The following is a 19,616-nucleotide window of genomic DNA, read 5'->3' as shown; positions in this document are numbered from 1 at the left end:
GCTACGGGACGAGCAGGCGGCGCGACCAATCCGAAGGCGCGGAGGCGACTGAATGACGCCAGCGCCCGTCAACGGGTGTCGAGTAACTCCGGGTGCTAACGGGCGAGAGGCGGGGTGGGGAAAGGGGCAGGCGGGGCAGAGAAAGGTGACTGAAGAAGGAAGCAGCCAATTAGAGGATAGGAATTATGTCATCGGCAGAAGGTGAGGCTGGCGTGCTTGAGCGCCGCGGAGGAGCCGCGAGGAAGGAGGGGGAGGAGCCCTTAAAGGGACAGTGCGCCAGCTCAGGCACGTAGCGGGCTGCTACTCCTTTGCAGAGGCTTAAAATATCTGCCCCCCCACCCCCACATAGGCCCGCCTGTCTCTGACCGTTAATAAATACCGGTAAATCTTTCACAGGAGCATCCGAAGCACGTTGCTGAAAAGACAGAAATAAAGCATTCCCACGCACATTTACTTAGGAAGGAGCCCCTATTAAACTCAGGGGACTTCCTTCCAAATAAACATGCAAATCGTAAATTTAAACACGATTTAACTTGCCAGTAAAAGGTTTGGAGGGGGGAAAAACCGGAAGCATTTTTAAAAACAAGTTCTATCAAGCATGCAAAATTTCTGAAACTTCTACCGCTGCTCAGTAGTAGGGCAGGTGCTTTCGCGGGTAAAAGGCCACAGGGTTCAATCCCTGCCTGACACCTCCAGATAGGGCTGGGGCAAGCTCGATCCAGGAATGCCAAAAGGACTGAACAAGGTGGGGCCGAACTGACTTGATGTAAGACAGCTTCCCATGTTGAGGAGGAATCTAGCAAAAGGAACAGTTTCTACAGCTGCAAAGAAAACGCTTTGTGTGTGTTTTAAGTGCAATATACAATGTGACACTAGATGGAAATGGTGAGCCTTATGGAAAATTCAATGTATTTTTTAAAAACTTTTTTTTTTAAGGCATTTTCAGAACGGATTTTATATGTGTGTATCTACAACCAGATTAATTTTCCACCAGCTAAAGAGACAGTTTGCTTGCTGTGGGTTATGTATTTCCCAACTCCTAGAAGAAACTACCTAATTTGGCTTTGGGGTTTTTTTACCTAGTAGTACATCACCTAAAACTGATCTTCAGCTTTGCTAATATAAAAAATATCTATGTTGATGTTTACTTCTCCTCTGACCTGGAACTTAAGGCAGAGATGAGTAACTACAGGACTTTCATCCCCCCCTGTTGCACTTACAAAATCCAAGTGGACTGATGACTTAAAACATTTGAATTTTATTTCAGTGCTGAGATAACATCCCCTCCCATACCTTGTGGTAGCATGCTAACTTAAGGGGTGCAGATCAGGTTAGGTTAGGAGGAGGCCACCTCCAATATCTGCTGCCTACATCAGATGTAGGGGCCGACCTGGCTACAACATTAAGCCAATATGTTCTTGCTTCACCTTCTTCCTAACCTCTGGCTGTATGTAACATCCAGCCTGATGTTCAGAAAAACTCAAAAGCTTGTTCACTATTTTGTGGCATCTTGGTTAGTCCAAATAAATGTATTGCATAACTGTAAATTGCCAAAGGCAACTTGTTCACAACCACAGCCCCTCTATTCCCCAACACTAATACTACTTCGACTATCTAGCATCAGAGATTACTAAAGAAAATTAGGGTGAATTCAGGACAGCATATTGCTAAAAATATAAGCATTCATGTTAAGGGGCTGTAGAAACAGAGGTGCTGCCTGCTGTTTTCTCTCAGTTTGTAGTTCCAAAACAAATTATACTTCAAGGAATATGGTTCTCCAAGTGGTCTTCTTCCTGCTTTCCCAAATGGCTGAGGCCCCTTGTACAGTATAAAGAAATTTCACAGTGGAATTAAGGACATCATTAGAAGAGGGTCGATTAGTTTTTATGCATTCCCTAAGTGTCACATGCTTGATTTGTCTCCCACTTTTTGTAATGATTAAGGCATTTTGTTTAAGCTTTAGATACATACACCACAATATTGTCGATCAATGGTACTAGAATGCTTCAATGATATTCTGTTATTCTATATGTATATTATTTGGTTCCCTAGTTTCCTCTTGTGTAGACCAGATACTTACTCCATGCTTTATTTGCTTCTCCCGGTCTTAGGAGGTCTTCAACATTTTATCTTTTTTTGACTCACTAATGCTACATAAAGCACAGATTAACACCCTTGTGCTCTATTTTTACTAATCCAAAATAACCACAATCCTGCAATACTGTAATGTTTTCTCAATCACTGCCTAGTGCATAAGATTCCTTTTAATTCCCCAATCATTTGAAAGAATGGAAAAGTTCCCCACTTAACAATACTTAAACATTTTTGTGTTTAAGGCCAACAGAGGTTAAACAGTGTAAGGAATAACACGGTTTCCATTAAATTATTCTAAGTATGCAGCCTAAGACCTACTTTGAACACTTCCATTTAAAAATACCTAAGACTGCACATAGCATAATGTATTTCCTGGCATCCTATGACCTCTAGTGGCTGTACCATATAATAGCATTTCTATGTTAAACTACTGTATACAGATCACTGGAACAAGTTACAGCAGTGGGAAATTGTTTTTAGATATGACTATAATTAACACCATTTGAATATTAAACTCTTTGCAGTTTTATTGTGCCATAATCTGGTGTGTGTTTACAATAGACTATGAACATAACAGAAATTTCCAACTGCATTTAACGCAGAATGAATCTAGTGGCATAACTAGTTTATTGTTGTTGCTGTTGTTGTTTAGTCGTTTAGTCGAGTCCGACTCTTCGTGACCCCATGGACCAGAGCACGCCAGGCACCTCTGTCCTCCACTACCTCCCGCAGTTTGGTCAAACTCATGCTGGTAACCTCGAAAACACTATGCAACCAAGTTTATTGTAACACAGCTAATCTTATTGGAATTGACACTAATTTAAATAGCAAGTTTCTGATCTTACTAATAAATATACTAGTTTTCAGAAGCTTTAAAGCTCAATTAAAAACTCATTCTTGCCTCCCTTGTGGTGCTGCCCATAGTCTCAACACAATTAGCATCTGTGCATCTATTCTGGTACCTGGAGAGCACCTTGAAAACAACCAACTCTGCTGGATGCAGAGCTGAAATGTGAAAGATACTCTTCACACAACTTTTGCCTTATTGAAATCAATTGCTAAGTGTCATTATGCAGCTGAAAAACTGGGTGTCTGAAACCACTGCGACTCTATTAGCCAGTTATAGGTAGATTGTCTCTGTCAGTACCAACTGAGATGCGGAGGATGAACAATTGATTTCTCAAAAATGTTGCAGTAAGTTAAGTTGTAAGAAATAAAGACCAAGTCTGTGACCTGACAGTTATCACTTAACCTTTTCACACCTTTGTTCAATTATGAATGGTCAACTTGAAGCTGACAAGGACTCGAAATCAACACAAAGCATAATAGGGTTATAAATAACAGGAAATATGTTTGTGGAAAGTTATGACTGACAAGGGGATAATGCAGAAAAAGACCCATTACTCTTTAAGTGTTTTTGCTGGTGGCAGCTAGGCTAGGGTTCCAACGAAGGAAAGTACGCAATGAGATTTCTCTGGACTCATGGTACCTCATGGTATGGAATGTCGCTCAGCTGGAAAAACTGGTGAACCAAGTCCACACACACAAAAGGACAAATGGACTCGTGTAATGTAGCAAAGTTTTATTACCTACCTCAGCAAGGAAGATCCAGAGAAATGGCCTGCAAAGATGCAGGGACAGATTTGGAAAGATGAGCTTGGTTGATGCGAGATATGTAATGAATCTGTAGTTAATAGCTTTCTGATGTGTGTTATGCAGGCCACAAGTTGGCTGAGATAAGTGGCCCAAATCTGAATTGAGCGGCTACCTACTTTTTAATATAAAATTGTTTAAATAAAATAAAATGAAAGATAGATGTAGGTACTGGGGTAGGATTAGGGAACATAATCTGTTTGAGGAGAAAGGGATTACCGTAATATCAAAAGGTATTTGCCCCCCTTAATTGCATTGCCACATCTTTAGATCACTTCTGCCAAGCAAAACACCCACACAGTTTGAAGTTCTCACAGTTCAACCCAACATAACCAAAGACAAAAGGGTGTCATCATAAGCAGAAAGCTGGGATGAAGAAAGCATATGCAGATCAAACCATACCAAATAATGCAATCAATTGAGCCACATCACAGGCCAAATGAAGCACACATATATGTTCAGTACATTATTACAAAATACATTATTACAAAATAAAGCATTTACATATAGCATCTGTCCCATTTTATTGCTGAAGAATACAGAGGCAGTGTGAGATAACTGACTCTCACACACAGAAGTTGGTCTGCCCATTGCAGGCGTTCATAAAGTCTACCAATCTGGGCATATGTTTATAGCACAAGGTAATGGCTTTGGCTGGCTAGTTAAGTAGAGTGATTTCGAATATCCAAATAAGTTGTTCTGTGCCATAGAACAAATGGGTGGGCCCATCACTCACTCCACTTACTTAGCTGGTACATAGGAGAACAATAACCAGATGTGAAAGGTTGGAAGTGGCTGACAGAGACACATGTCTTGCCTGGTGCTGAGCCTAAGCTGGACCTTAGGGCTTCTCTGGAAACATAGAGGTAGCAGACTCTATGGGGTTTTTTTAAATGCTGTGAGCTCCCTCATTCTCAGATTGTATACTGGGAAAGTGTTTGGAACCCCCTCGGATCTCTCACTGCTCAGAGACTGGGGTAGCACACAACACAGGTGTAAGAAGTGGGATTTGGGTTTATTAGAGGAGGAACTTGAGTGAGGTGTGCTTGAGTTAGGAGAAATGGAGGAACAGCAGAACTCCAAAACAGATGAAGCTGATGTTCCAGCAGCAGACCCAACGGTCCGAAAAGGAATGGCAGCAGCTGCTGGCAGAAATACCAAAAAGCACTACTGCGTACTTTCCAGTTTTGCACTGCTTTGAATACAACAAAAGACTGCCAAATCACAAGCTACAATAATATGGTTGGCGTTTGGTTTTTGTTTTGTCCAACTTTTCTCCTTCAAAATTCAGTTGCAGTTTTAAGTCTGTGTCATATTTACACTTATTAAGAAACAAAGCCAATTTCAGCCTAACAGTATACCATTGTTTGTCATGGAAGAATAAAGCATTGGCTCATGCGTTCCATTAACCTCTTCAGCAGCTTTCACTTTACATCTGAACCTTAAATTGTGGTGAAACTTAACTATGGTCTGTTAAAACAAGTCAGCTTCACTATTCTGCAGTGTGAAGTTAGCTTATTTCAAACAAACAACTATTGAGATTGTTTATAGGGGTGGTTTGTTGGCTTCAGATGAAACCAGTTGCAGTTAGCGAAAAATGGAAGTAAATGTTGCTGCTCTCCTCGTGGCTCCACCTGCAAGAGAGGGAGGGGGGAAGTGTGAAAGCCCAAGGCTGAACATTACCTGTTCCTGTGTTATCAGGAAGCTTGAACCAGCTCACATAGTAATAATAATACCGAGTTGAAGCTGTCATATCGAAGATGGCCTTTCTGGTGGGTTGGAGGTAAGAAAGGGATACTCCACTCTATTTGATACTGATGGAAACTAGGTTTTAGCCAATGATTCAGATTTTCAGAACCTCAGGTAAAGCATCATGAAAACAAACTAGAGTACTAGGATATGAATCAGATGGTTTTGCAGTCTTCAGATTACTACCTGTATAAACTCCCAATTTTCCATTTCAGATTGAATATGTCACAGTGCAGAAGAGAATATAAGGAACTTTTCAATTTCTTAAACTTAAGGAATCTGAATCCGATAAGACCAGTTCTAGCAGGAATCTGATAGACTTTCATCACTTGGTGTATGCTGAGCAGGTGGAACAACTGCCCCATGGGCCAGAATTAGCCTGCAAGGACCTTCTGTTTGCCCTGAAAAACACCTGCCATATTTGCTGTTGGAATTGGTGGTGGCAGCACTGATGAAACAAGTGGCTCCACTGCTAAACAAAATGAACAATGCAGCTGTGGGGTGATAATAGTAATGGCAGTGGATGTTAGGATATAGTTCCGTTCCACCTTAAAAGGGAACAGGCTGTTGTGTGTCACATGCCTGTTTACTTCCAGCACTCGCTGCGAACTTCCGTTGTATGTAGCTTTTGTGTTACTGCTGTTTTGCTGGACACGAAGGCAAGCAGACATGTTTTCCTTTGTTCCTAAGCTATGCTGAATAAAATGCTGTACATTTTTGCTTGCACATCTCTCTGTCCGCCTCTTCTGCTGTGAGGTGTTTACACACTCTGCTGACAGAGTGTGCATGGGTCTCTAAACGTATCTGAGGCTCGTGTCGCTGACTTGATGCTGTTCCACGGGAGACTGGTGATCGTCCGGAGCCAGCTGGGGTTCCTCTCACAACTTGAAACAAGGTTCCTCTCACAACTTGAAAAATATAATATTGGGAAGTGAGCCATTTGCATAGGGGCTGTTGGGCCACTGAACACTCCTAATCCCCCAATGGGAAATGTGAGAGGCAATGAGGAAGGTGATCTTCTAGTGATTCTGCTGGTGAAGTGCAAATGTGACCCTCTGGGCAAAAAGGTTACCAATTCTTGATATATATTAATAATTTTTACCACAATGGATGAGACATTGGGATACTAAACAAAGTTGAGCTTAAAGCAATGTATTTGCATAGACCTTAGTGTACTGTAGGCAGAAGACTCTACAGGACAGTTCTTTTAGGTCAACTGTGCAAATTAAAAGAAAGCTTATACTAAAAGAATAGTTATTTAATGAAGTCTTTTAATGGGCCAATAATCGATGAGATTATACAATATCAAACCCGTGAAAAACACTGACAGCAAATGGAGAATGAATTATACACAGTGAGTAACTAAAGCTCTCCAATGAGTTTAGTAGGCTTCTTTTTCTCAATAGTGAAATTTTATTTTCCAGTTTGCTTCCTAATCAAAATAGCTGCAGAGAAAGAAAGATGGTCAAGCCATCATACGGTGACTGACAGTGCAGAGTTCCAGATTACTCTTCAAGCTTCCCCTTCAGGTACATTCTGAAGCTTTGAGAGCAAGAACACAGTGGAAGAGTCTTGTAGCCTTTGAGAGGAAGCTTCCATGGCACCCAGTTGTGTCCCAGCTATTTGTGTCTTTCTTTCCCCGAGTTTAATGTGTTGTGGAGGCCCAGACTTCAGTTCCTAAGTGAACGTTTTAATCCCATGACTGTGAAAGTAGCAGCGGTAATTTTTTCATAGACCAGGAACATCAGTGCAGCAGTGAGGACTGTTTGGAGCAGCTTTGCTTCAAGGCCTTTGTAGAGACCTACTAATCCAAAACGCCTATTGAGAAAGCAGATTCAGCATATGGTAAGAAAGTACTTTCCAAATGTAGCAAAATGGCATACAATGCCAGGACATCATAAAGTGTGTCTGTTCTTGCCTGCACCACCAACTATTAAAACTACTTAGGATTGAAACGTTCTCCCTCCAGGTGCTACTGCTCCTTTTTTCAAAAAGAGTGCCGGGGGGGGGGGCATGATTTTCAGGAGAAAAGTGTCTGGCAGAAGAATGCTTAACCCTTCTCTCATCTGCTGCTTTCCCCCAAATCTCAAACTACTGGTAAGTGAAAAGCCTGTTTATTTGTTTAAATTATTTATGTACTATCTGTTCTCAAAGCTTCTAGGGTGTTTTATATACCAGTATAATACATTTTATATACCAATCAAATACAGTATCAGGTGAGCCTTTCTGTTGAAGGAATTCCACCAACAGGGGGCCACCAATGAGAAGCTCTATCTGTACCTCAGATGGTGGGGGTGCCTGGAAAATAGTCTCCAAAATGACCTCTGCTCCAGAGGGGTGGGTGAACTTCCCAAACAAATTTAGCGGGCCTGCTAGGGGGGGGGGGGAGGCCTGTTGTGCAACTGGAAATCACTCTGCTCGTACAAGGATTTTCCTAGCACTACAATAAATACCCATAATTTCATCATAAGGCTGCTCCAAGTTACATTGTAGTTTTATCATTATAAGCTGCCTAACATGCCTGTTGAGTGCAAATGCAGAGTAGGGGGAAATAGATAAATTAAGTGGTAAACTTAGCAGTGACTATTATATTTGGAAAATAATGACCCGGCTTGCTTAATATTTCCATCACACTAGATCAAAAAGTCTTCATAAAGAGGATTATTGATCTCGTATGACCCTTTTAGTGTTTTAAAGGTCAACTTTTTATTGAATAAAAATTATACAGCTATTTAGGGCAGATTATCAGGGTGTTGATACAGTAGAGGACAATGTTAAGAGATATATGGATAAAATAAAGACAAAGCTTACTTTATTCTCTGTCGAAGAAGGTAGATAACATTCTTAAGGCTGCCTAGTCTCCTGTTTTCTGGGTTCAGATGGTGACGTCCAAACTGAAAAGGGGACAATATGAATCAATGAGCAACTTTTCCTACCTTATTTTCTTCTAATTTCTATTTACTATGCCTGATCTCAAATAAATGATCCAGCCCTATATTCAAATCGTTCTCCCATATCCAATTGTTCAGTGCTAAATAATACATTTCTTGCTCAGGTCAGAGCAGCTTGCAGTCTCCCCTCACCCCAAAATATGTTAAATATTGACCAAGCAAAGCCATACACATCAAAATTATGCATTTTCATTATGGCTGGAGTGGTAGCAGTGGTACAATAAAGATGTCCTCTAAGCAAAAGAATATGGGGTTGTCAGGCTCTTCCCACAGCTTAACAACATGCAATGTCTCTGCAGAGAGCCAACTGGGAAATCTAGCCTAAGTGCTAAGTAGTTATGTATTCTAAGAAGTAGGAAAAGTTGCTCAGAGCATCCAATATGGAGAGCATATGCTATGCAGTTAGAACACAAGACACTAAAACAGTTACTCATTTCCCCTGAAAGAAATATACTTTTGTTTACAATCAGAAGTGTAACCTCACATTTGCCGCAATTTCTTGCCCATTCAGTTAGAGTGATTAAGATTCAAGGAGCTTTCTAGACTTAGTTAAGAGAAGGTGTGCTCTTCAACCACAGCAACAAATTAAGATGGAATAGATGTTTGTCAATTTGAGTTCTGGAATACTGGCCAAAGGCAACTGTATAAAGAAACAGTAAAATGAAAGTGATCTGGTGCAATGGATACCCACCCGCAAGATGGACTGTACTGTCTGCATAGGGTAAGTGAGGGTGGTAGCGATCGCTTTGGCTATTGCTCCAATAACAAATGCATCTAGCGAAGAAAGCTGTAAGTGTAAATAAAGAAAAGGTTATATGACTGCAGAAAGAAATCTAGCAATATATGAATTTAACAGAGTGAATAAAGGAAAAGGTTTCATAGGACCAACGTTTAAAGTCAGAGTTTAACTGAATTCTTTGCAGGCCTTGGAATCTCACCTGTAGTTGCCTCTTCAGAATCTTCCTCTTAAGCCCTTCATAGAACATGAACTGTATGGCAGGATTGAATACCAGTAGCAGCGAAGGAAAAGTACCATTCCACAAAGCTGAGATTCCTTCATCCCTTATTATCTGATGAAAGGCATCTAATGGGAAGGATAAAGAAGTGGCAGGAATCTTTCAAGAATATTTAAGATACAGGACTCTTAAATATTCAACAACAGTTTGCGCACAGAGGAAGAAACGAATTGCACATTTTGCCTATCAATTTGTAATCCAGGGATGAGGAATATTTTTCTTTTCTTTTCTATTGGTCTCATTGATGTACGGGGGGGGGGGGGGAATCCATCAGGACCAAGATCTGACTACGACAAGGTCCTTTTGGACAGTTTCTTCCCTGCCTTCCTTCCTCTGGGCTTCCCAAAAACCTACCTATCTCCCCTCCTCTAGGCTTCTCATCTCTTCCCCCCACAAGCCCTGCCAAAGTTTCACCATCTAGTGCCTGCAACAGTTATCCAATTCATTGTTACCTCTCTCTTCCCACTCTTCTTATACACGTATGTACAAAAAGGTAACACAGCTTGTCCTTTGGCACAAACCACTTGAAGAAAACACACATACACAGTCCATGCACATTTAAATGCACTGCCTGCCTGGAGAGCCAAGAGTGGGTTCACTTAAAAAAAACCCTGTTTATATTTTGTTGTTTTTTACAACTATCTTGGTACAAAAAGCAAAGGATGTCCAATATAGTAAAGCAAATAAATATATCAAGCCACATGCACTGGAATTGGCAGTGCAATGCACACTTACTTGGGTAAGTTCTGTTTTAATTAATTGTGACTTACATGAGAGTAAACATGGTATTCTCTCTTCCCAATCACTTTCTGTACCAGAAGCTTGCAGCTGAACCCAATCTTGCAGTCTAAGCTATGTCATTTCACATACTGCTCATCCTCTTAATCCATCCCAGTCCCCAAGATGTTGCTCTAATGTATTCTCACACAGTTATGGGGACTAAGTGAAATGATAGGATACTATGGTGAGCATTCTTATCACACGCAGCAATCACTTAGTTCACCCAGAACATGTTTTGTAATGGAACATGTTTTGTAATGTAATCATGGCAACCATACCTTCAGAAACTCTGAACACAACAACAGGTAATCCAGGAGTACTGATTCCAATACTGATTGGCAGTTTTCCCACCAATAAAATACCACCAAGAAACCTCCCTCCCATTTCTAAGCTGTTTTGCAATTTAAACTATCAGGGCTGTATCCTGATTGTCCAATTAGCACAAGGGCTTCTGCCTGTGCTAAAGGAAAGTCCACTCCCTCTCCTCTCCCCACACTCCTCCCCAAATCTTCTCCAGCGAGTTGGGGAAAACCCCAGGACTTATTTGGGGGCCTTAGACTGCATACACAGAGAAGATGAAGTCATTGTGCTACTGGGATCACATTGTTGGAAACCAACCCCATTTCATTTAAATAAAAAAGTTGGGGACAGATGACTATTAAATGTATTAATATTTATGTGTCACTTTCTGATTTCATTTTTAAAAGGGGAGAGACTGGATTGAGCATAGGAGAACAGAAAAGACTGATGGCTGAGTCAGTGTTGGATATGCTGGAACATGTTTAATTTCAGTTACAGTTAGACTCATCCCATCTCAGAGTAATACACTATAAACTTTCTTACTGTTATATGTATTTCCTGATTATCTAATACCTCACTGTTTTAAAAGGGGTTGTATCTACAAACTGAACAGCAAAAGAGCTGCCCATAGCATCCATTTTGTAAATGAAAGCCTTCAGTCCACAAATCTACTAAAAAGCACCAATGCAAACTAACAGAAATGGCAGCAAATGCCTACCTGCAACGCCTTTGTAGTTAGTCGGCACAATGTCTTCATTTCTGAATTTGGCCCCCTGGAGTTTCAGACGTGTATTCACTACCCAGAGTGGAGTAGTCAACAATACATTCACAATACCTAAGACAACACAAACAAAAAGTTGAGTAAAAAGAGCCCTAACATTTTAAAAAGCAGGTTTAATCTTCATGTACAAAAATGATCCAATGTACAAAATAATTAAGATATATAGAAAAATACAATGCCCCCCACCCCACCCCCCAAAAACCCAGAATACACACATTCTGAAATCTTATACTGAGGATTTTGCTCTAATTTCTGCACCATACTAATAGCTGGCAGAATGCCTTGTGAGGATACACACAAATTGCTTAAGCAAGCAGGAAAAGCAAGTTTATTTTCATAACAGGTACACACCTTAGTGCTCACAAATAACTTGCCTGGATTGACGCAAGCCTCCCACATTCATCTAGGTCATGGAATCATGTACTTCTTAATGAAGATCAGAAACGCCAAATTATTTTTTTAAAGTAATGCTTCAAGAGGCTGTGTGTCAGGTTTAGATTTTACCTATGTTTTTCTATCCACTACAAGTTACATGCATTTGAGTAATATAAATTATAATAATAAGGTAGCATAGGTAGCATAAAAAGTGCATGCATGGAATGTAATAAACTGGTTCAACGCCTTAAAATCTTAGCAGATTTGTAGCACAATTGATAGGGTTCTATTACCTGCAACCACCCCAAGAATCAAGTCTTTTCCTGTGGTTGAATGATGTCCTTTGACCCAAACAGCTTTTAAACTGTTAAATGTATAGAAATAGACGAAGTTGGAACAACAAAGGCTGGAGATGACAGGAAACCACCCTCGATATGGTGCCAGGCTAAGGAACAAGCAATAAAAGCAAAAAGTAACTATCATGCAATCACCAAATAAGCAAGAAATAAAGCAACAGCATCTGCAGCCTAATCCAGAACCTGGGAAGTCATAGTGTTTGCCTACAAAATAAAATAAGTATTTATAAGCAGGTACAACAAAGTATGGGGACGTGGGTGGCGCTGTGGGTAAAAGCCTCAGCGCCTAGGGCTTGCCGATCGAAAGGTCGGCGGTTTGAATCCCCGCGGCGGGGTTGCGCTCCCGTTGCTCGGTCCCAGCGCCCGCCAACCTAGCAGTTCGAAAGCACCCCCGGGTGCAAGTAGATAAATAGGCACAGCTTACTGGCAGGAAGGAAAACGGCGTTTCTGTATGCTGCGCTGGCTCGCCAGATGCAGCTTTGTCACGCTGGCCACGTGACCCGGAAGTGTCTCCGGACAGCGCTGGCCCCTGGCCTCTTGAGTGAGATGGGCGCACAACCCTAGAGTCTGGCAAGACTGGCCCGTACGGGCAGGGGTACCTTTACCTTTACCTTTTACAACAAAGTATATTTTAACAATCAGAATCCTGCACAAACTTACTTGGGAATAACTCTAAATGAATTCAGTGCTACTTACTTCTGAATAAAACTGCAAATAACTAGAGACGTTTTACTGATGGACAGGATGGGAAGAAACAACAGTACCAGTGTCCCAAGGTTCCCTAGCAGAAATAGTTCCTTGTCATATTATGCATGCTTCTTAAACTGACAATTACGACAACTGTTCCTTATAATAATTAAGAAGATTATCCAGTTCACACTGAGGGCCTTCAAGATGCCTGCATGTGACCAGAAGCATCTGGCTGGTTGGGGGAACTGGTTCTGACAGGCGTTTCAGCTCTTTCCAAAGGATGGAACGGTACTGCAGCGGTATTTCCTACAATGGAAATAGTTGATCCCTTGTTTTTACAGTGTTTTGAATTACAATACAAATATGACATCAACTTGCTTGTACTGTACTTTCTAAGTAATTCCCATTTTTCAACCAGTCATTTTTAGGTCACAAAAGGACAAGGATTGGACTCCCTCCTCCCACTTCCAAATTACAATCTGTGGCACCAAGTTTCTAATTAGTATTTGAAAGGACTGGTTTTCAAAAGCATGCCCTTGGTTTCTACACATTTTATGTGCAACAAGAGTTACAGAGGCTATAGAAAGGCCTGCCATTAATCACCGGACTCTCCCCTTTCTAATGAAGGAGTTTGCCTTAAGATGACCCAGACTTAAGCCTTTGTGACTAAAAAAGATTGCACTCTGTTTTTTTAAAGCTTCATTGCAAAGGAGCTCATACATTTTAGTGTGAAACTCAATACCCCTCAAATATTGGGCAAATTAAGAAACTACAATATGTGAAGTAGAGGGACAAAGATGTGATGAATGCTCAACATTTGTAAATATTCACATACTGCTTGTTACAAGGTTCTATACTTACATGCCCTCTTCTTTTATTATCTCCAAGAGAACTTTGTGTGTTCTTTTAGATTTGCGTTTTTCATCAACTGGAAGACAATACAACATTATACACAAAGGGTAAACATAACATATGTTTGAATATTAAGGCAATACATTGATTAGTGCAAGCAGAACATCACAAAATAGTGTGCAAACCTTTGAGTTCCTCAGAACTTTGTATCAGCTGATTGGCACTGAAAGTGCATCTTCAAAGGAGGTTGTTGCAATAGTAATCCATAATCCACTGACTGGCAATTACAGTAACCTCCTTGGAACTTTGACAGTGATGTCACCTGACATCATTATGCTCCCACCCACCCATCAAAAGATGGCATGTATGGGGTGGGGAAGATCCAACTGTTCATCACTGGGTTAGATAGTCAATAGAGTACATGCGAGAGGGGCAAAAAAAAGTCGGTTGTTGCTGAAGTCAAGGAGGATGCATCTGGTCAGTCTCAATACGCTTTGAAGGTGCAATCTGAAACCTGCAGAGAACCTATAAGAGCTTCACCCGACTATCTGGTTTCGCGTCCTACACATCATTTCAAGACTGACCAGACATAGATTCTATAAGCCAACTTCGTTAGCTCCCTCGACTCTACTTTTACTATCTAGCCTGGTTAAAAGTTCTGAAGAAATATTCCACACTATTATTGTTGACCTAATGAAGGCATTGTCCGAATATGGATTTTGACATTTTCTTATGGGCCCAGATGAATATCTTTATTTCTTAGATTACTTAGTACATCTTTGCTTACCTTGAAGTCTTAGTCTAGCTGTATCCAGGGGGAAAAACACAGTCATTGCAGTCATGCTACCCTAAAAAGTTTAAAAATAAAGTTAACTTTACTGTACCACATGGGGTTTTTTTACAAATCTGTAATAAAGCTAGAACAATGATTAACAAATATCTGCGCAAACAAGCCTTGAAGTATTTCTGTATTTGAATGAACTTCTTGCTAAAAATGCAGGTTTTTGCAAGATAAACAGTTGAAGTCTTTAAAAATTGACAAGGAAAAGAAAATTCCATTTGATAACTATGAGTTTTACTTTCACTTTCAATTACAATTCTCATCATCCCTGACCACTGGTCATGCTGGCCTGGAGTTGAATGGAGCCCAAAACATCTGGAGGGCACAGCCAGCTTTTCCCTGCACTTGGTTCTGAAAGTACCAGTAGCCTTAATGCAGGCAGTGAGACACATTTGTAAATGTGTTTTCTTTATTTGTTTAGGTTAGGCTCCATATGCATGTTATGACACCCCCAAGTTATATTCTTCAAAAATTCAGACGCTTCTCATGTGGAAAGGACTTAGGGGCAGCCCCACCCCCAACTAAGCAACACCAATTTGCATTTAACACATATCTAAGCAGCAGCTATTTGGAGCAGAAAGTACCCTAATTTCTTTATGAATTATCAAGACTTCTCAGACATGGTTAGGGAAGGGCTTGAAATTTGTGTTTTAAATCCTATAAAGTCTTTAAAGAAATTAAAATGTTGCTCTGAAAGCCTCGTCAGTGGGCAAATAGAACAGCTCAACTTCACTCCAATTGCTGCTCCACCTTTACAAGTCTGAACAATGTATTAGTGGGATGGGTAGAGGAAGACTAGTAATGATTGACTGCACCTTCAACAAGTTACACAAACTAATTGATCCTCTCAGTACTAAGGCTGCAGGCATCAATGTAAAAGTATTAAGCTGTATATTGAGGACAAGTCATCCCACAAAGTTTATTATTTACAAATGTATCCTAGCCCAGTGATAACAGAATGTTATGGACAAAGTACAGGGGGGAAATCTGCACAGTTCCAAGAACTACAGTATCTGGTTTTCAATAAAGAATCTGGTGTCTGCTAGAATCCTGAGGATCACATTTCTCAAAGAATGTATAGCCTTTGTGGCTGTGAAGATAATTTCAAGACAAGTAGCAATTTCTGCGAGAGACTTTTTAATCGTTTAAGTAGGAAGCAGCATGCAGGAATAAATTGCCAGTTCTCACAATGGAAAGATGTAAGAAATGGGGTCCCCCATCATGGGCGTAGCCAGGATTTATTGGGGGGGCAGGTTTTACGTTGGGGACAGGATTCAAAATTAGCAGGGTGCCAGGTGCATTTTGCGCCTAAAGAGTCTCCATTTGTGAGCACCTCAAAAAGTCTAGGTGCCATTTTTTGTGCCTGGCTTACACTCAAGGATCACTCAAATGTACCGGTATGTGTTTTGAAGCCACAAAGTATATGTTAAGGATAGACAATATGTTAAGGTGTTTAACAAGAGTAGAGTGCTTTGAAAACTGAAGTTTGGTACCAATATTTTTATTGTAAACACCAAATTAAACATGTATTAACAATTTCTGTCAAAAATGTGATATTAACAATGTGTCACTAATGTGAACTGTGTATTAGTTCATGCTTATCAAAATAATGAATAAAAAGTGTGGCCAACCCCCTCCCCCCAAAATGGCGACTAGACATTCTGTTTTGGTGCCCTTAACCCAGGTCCCAAGAGCCATTTGGCTCCTAGCTTTTCTATCCCAGTTTCTAACACTGTTTGGGGAGCAGATCCAAGTTATCTGTGATGCAATTAGTCAGCTGGTTAAGTATTCTTATTTATTTACTTGATTGGAAGGCCAGCTGCCCCCCTGTCATGCCCATGTCCCTCTTGCATCTGTATTGGGACCATTGCTTTATAACTTGTTTATATTTATGAATCTGTCATTTTTGTATCTCATCCATCCTCCCCAAAAAAGAGCACAGGACAGCAAACATAAAACAGTATGCCTACAAGCTAGATAAAGCCTGCTGCTGAGTGCGCCAACAATGCTGACCAAGGGGCTATCAGGCTGGGAGTGGGGGAATATTTACATCTACCCCCAGCTTAGGCTCTAAGCACCATTCACTGAGAAGGTGACCTTGCATTGAGAGATGTGAGGGAGTGCAACCCTGCTCTTTTTTATTGGGCTTGGTGGCTTGCAACACCATTAATGACGGTATTCTTTTGAAGTGGCTCAAGAAGGTGGGGGCTGGGGCACTGTACTTCAGTGATTCTGCCTCAGTCTCCAGGCTATTTGCAGAAAGCAGCTGTGGGGGAATAACTTATGGAAGCTTTCTTGTGGTGTGCCCCAGGATTGCATCTTTCCCCCCATTCTATTTAACATTTATATGAACTGTCTTCAATAGTTTTGGAGTGAAGTGTTACCCATATGCAGATGACACCCAGTTCTATCTCCTTGTTAACTTTGAATCAGTAGAGGCGGCCAAGGTACTAGATGGGTGTTTGGGGGCAGTGATGGGCTGAATGTGGGCCAACAAATCAAAACTGACTCCAGAAAAAACAGGTGTTATGTGTTTCAATTCTTAAGTCCAGGAGGTGAAAAGATGACCTGCTCTTGACAGGGTTGCACTCCTATGGAAGGAGGTTTGTCACCTGGGGGTACTCCTGGATTGCCACTTGAGACCCAGGTGGCTAGGTGTGTCTGCTTCCAGCTCCATCTTGTTTGCCAGCTATGGTCCCTTTTGAACAGAGATCACTGGGTCACGGCACTCCACACTCTGGCAACTTCCGCATGTGATTACTGGAATGCTCTCTTTGTGGTGCAGTTTTTGGCAAATGTTAAAGGCACACCTTTTTACCTTGGGCTTTGTTACTAGAAGTGTATGTTTTCAGGACCCAACCTATTATTGCGACAATATGGATAGATACAAAACAGACTATGAAATAACATGTAGCTGGAAATGTGGACAATAAGACCCATGGAGGGGATGAGGGGAAGTTGTGAGATTCAGAGAATTCTCATTTTATGGATATGTATTTGTAAAAAATGTTGGGACGCGGGTGGCGCTGTGGGTAAAAGCCTCAGCGCCTAGGGCTTGCCGATCAAAAGGTCGGCGGTTCAAATCCCCGCGGCGGGGTGCGCTCCCGTTGCTCGGTCCCAGCGCCTGCCAACCTAGCAGTTCGAAAGCACCCCCAGGTGCAAGTAGATAAATAGGGACCGCTTACAAGCGGGAAGGTAAACGGCGTTTCCGTGTGCGGCTCTGGCTCGCCAGAGCAGCAATGTCACGCTGGCCACGTGACCCGGAAGTGTCTCCGGACAGCGCTGGCCCCCGGCCTCTGGAGTGAGATGGGTGCACAACCCTAGAGTCTGGCAAGACTGGCCCGTACGGGTAGGGGTACCTTTATTTGTAAAAAATGTTCATTTGTTTTATCTGTTTTTATTATTGAATTTTAAATTGCTGTAACCTGCCCTGATCTTGTATGAGAGATCTGTGCAGTTGACCTGAGTCAGGTTTTCCGGCTGCATCCAACAGCACTCCAGCCTCAAAGCTACTAGTATCAAATAAAATATTTACCATTTAGACAGTTGTGGAACAAAAAGCTGAAAAAGCAGGGAAGATAGAAAAAGGATAATCCTGGCATCCCAATACAGAACAGAGTGATTGGGTACAAGCAACCTATTTCTAGGTTACTACAAATATTGATCCTGTAGCTGAGACTGGAACATAAAGGACAATTCCCCAACCCTTTTACACTTTCTGAACACTGTCCCTCTTTGATTTTGCTTCTGCAGCTCAACAGCAAGTTTGGACATTTGATTGTCCCCAGACAGGTATTTTAATCCCAGGCAGAAAACCCTGGCAGGCGAGTATAGGCAATCAAAGTGATAGCTTAACAACAGAAAGTGCACCCGATAGGACAGTTCACCTGTGGCATCTTATAACAGGGGCGAGGAGAATTACCCCATAACCACACCGTAACAGTAACGATCATAGCAATACACCCACCACAAAAACCGTGAGGGAGAGGAATACAGAAGCGGTGAAACCCTCCCAATCCTCATTTAGCAGGGCACCACCGACGACGACTATACTAATTGGGGGCACGCAAAATCATACAGTGGCCGTTTGTATTCGCTCGGAGCGGCATGGACTAGTTGAGAGGCACCCACTAAGACAGAAATTGGTGCGAGTGGTGGTGGGGATCTCTGCCCCGAATCTCATCCCCAGGCGACCAGGTGCAGTTTAGCACCTAGGCTAGTATTGCGCGAGAGGCGAGTGAGCCCAGCAGCCCCCGGAGCCCAGCCCTGGAGCCCCCACTACCGCGCCACCTCCGCTGCATAAGTCAAACTCACCACAGCCCCCGCCACAGCGTGGACCAAGCTCTCGTAAGAGAACACCACGGCCATGGCTGAACCTCCGGCGCCGCGGGAGCCAAGGAAGCGCTGGCCAAGGAAGAGCGGGCGTCTCCGTCACCGCCCCGCTCCATGACACTCGGCGTCACGTGGCTCCAGCGCCGCCGCGACGTTTCTGCCAGCTCCGCACCTATCAGGCGGCGGCTCGTAATACCTCGGCGCAGGTGGGAGGGCTCGCCCGGCAGGAGGAGCGCTATTCGCCGGCTGCCGCCCATCTCCCCCCCCCCCCGCCGCAAGGCAGAAAGGGGCGTGTCCTCTTTACTCTCGGCTCAGGCGCGCGCGGGTTTCGGCTGACGGGGGTTACGGCTGTTTCGGTTGGCTGAAAACGGTTCTTCCGTCAACGGCTAGCGCGCAATGAGTGAGGGGGCGGGGAATACGTGAGGGGGACAGAGCAGCTTGAAGCAGGCTGGTTTGTGGAGGGACAGGCGCAGCCGCGTCAAAAGGGTGTACAGTGGTACCTCGGGTTACATACGCTTCAGGTTACAGACTACGCTAACCCAGAATTAGTGCTTCAGGTTAAGAACTTTGCTTCAGGATGAGAACAGAAATCGGGCTCTGGCAGTGCGGCAGCAGCAGGAGGCCCCATTAGCTGAAGTGGTGCTTCAGGTTAAGAACAGTTTCAGGTTAAGTACGGACCTCCGGAATGAATTAAGTACTTAACCTGAGGTACCACTGTACAGTGAGGGCGAGGGCAGGCAGTAAAACTTTGCCCGGCAAGTCCTGTCAGGCCCGCAGGAGAGAGTGAGCACCCGCAGAAAAGAAGCCTTGGCAGGGAAAGGCAAAAACCGAGGGCGCTGCAGTTTG

The 19,616-nt window shown here is 42.5% G+C and overlaps 1 protein-coding gene across 1 annotated transcript; it reads right to left on the bottom strand.

Moving 5' to 3' along the window:
* Positions 1-6,747: 6,747 nt before the first annotated feature.
* SLC25A17 (solute carrier family 25 member 17) lies at positions 6,748-18,984 on the bottom strand. The gene is made up of 9 exons (XM_028746961.2): positions 18,753-18,984; positions 14,385-14,445; positions 13,607-13,673; positions 11,993-12,144; positions 11,262-11,378; positions 9,386-9,531; positions 9,139-9,234; positions 8,308-8,390; positions 6,748-7,314 (listed from the first exon to the last, which is right to left on the bottom strand). The coding sequence occupies exons 1-9, from the start codon at positions 18,804-18,806 to the stop codon at positions 7,167-7,169; spliced, it is 924 nt and encodes a 307-aa protein (XP_028602794.1). The 5' UTR covers positions 18,807-18,984; the 3' UTR covers positions 6,748-7,166.
* Between the last annotated feature and the right edge of the window lie 632 nt (positions 18,985-19,616).

This window comes from Podarcis muralis, chromosome 10 (assembly GCF_964188315.1).
Source record: "Podarcis muralis chromosome 10, rPodMur119.hap1.1, whole genome shotgun sequence".
Lineage (NCBI taxonomy): Eukaryota > Metazoa > Chordata > Lepidosauria > Squamata > Lacertidae > Podarcis > Podarcis muralis.
Note: the sequence above shows the minus strand (reverse complement) of the source record. Positions and strands in the feature narration are given on the sequence as shown.

Coding starts and splice junctions, on each gene's coding strand:
- SLC25A17 (XM_028746961.2), bottom strand. CDS start 18,806: ATGGCCGTGGTGTTCTCTTACGAGAGCTTGGTCCACGCTGTGGCGGGG. Junction 11,379..11,992: donor GATTCTTGGGGTGGTTGCAG/GTAATAGAACCC, acceptor GTGTTGTCTTAG/GTATTGTGAATGTATTGTTG. Junction 9,235..9,385: donor TTCTGAAGAGGCAACTACAG/GTGAGATTCCAA, acceptor TTACACTTACAG/CTTTCTTCGCTAGATGCATT.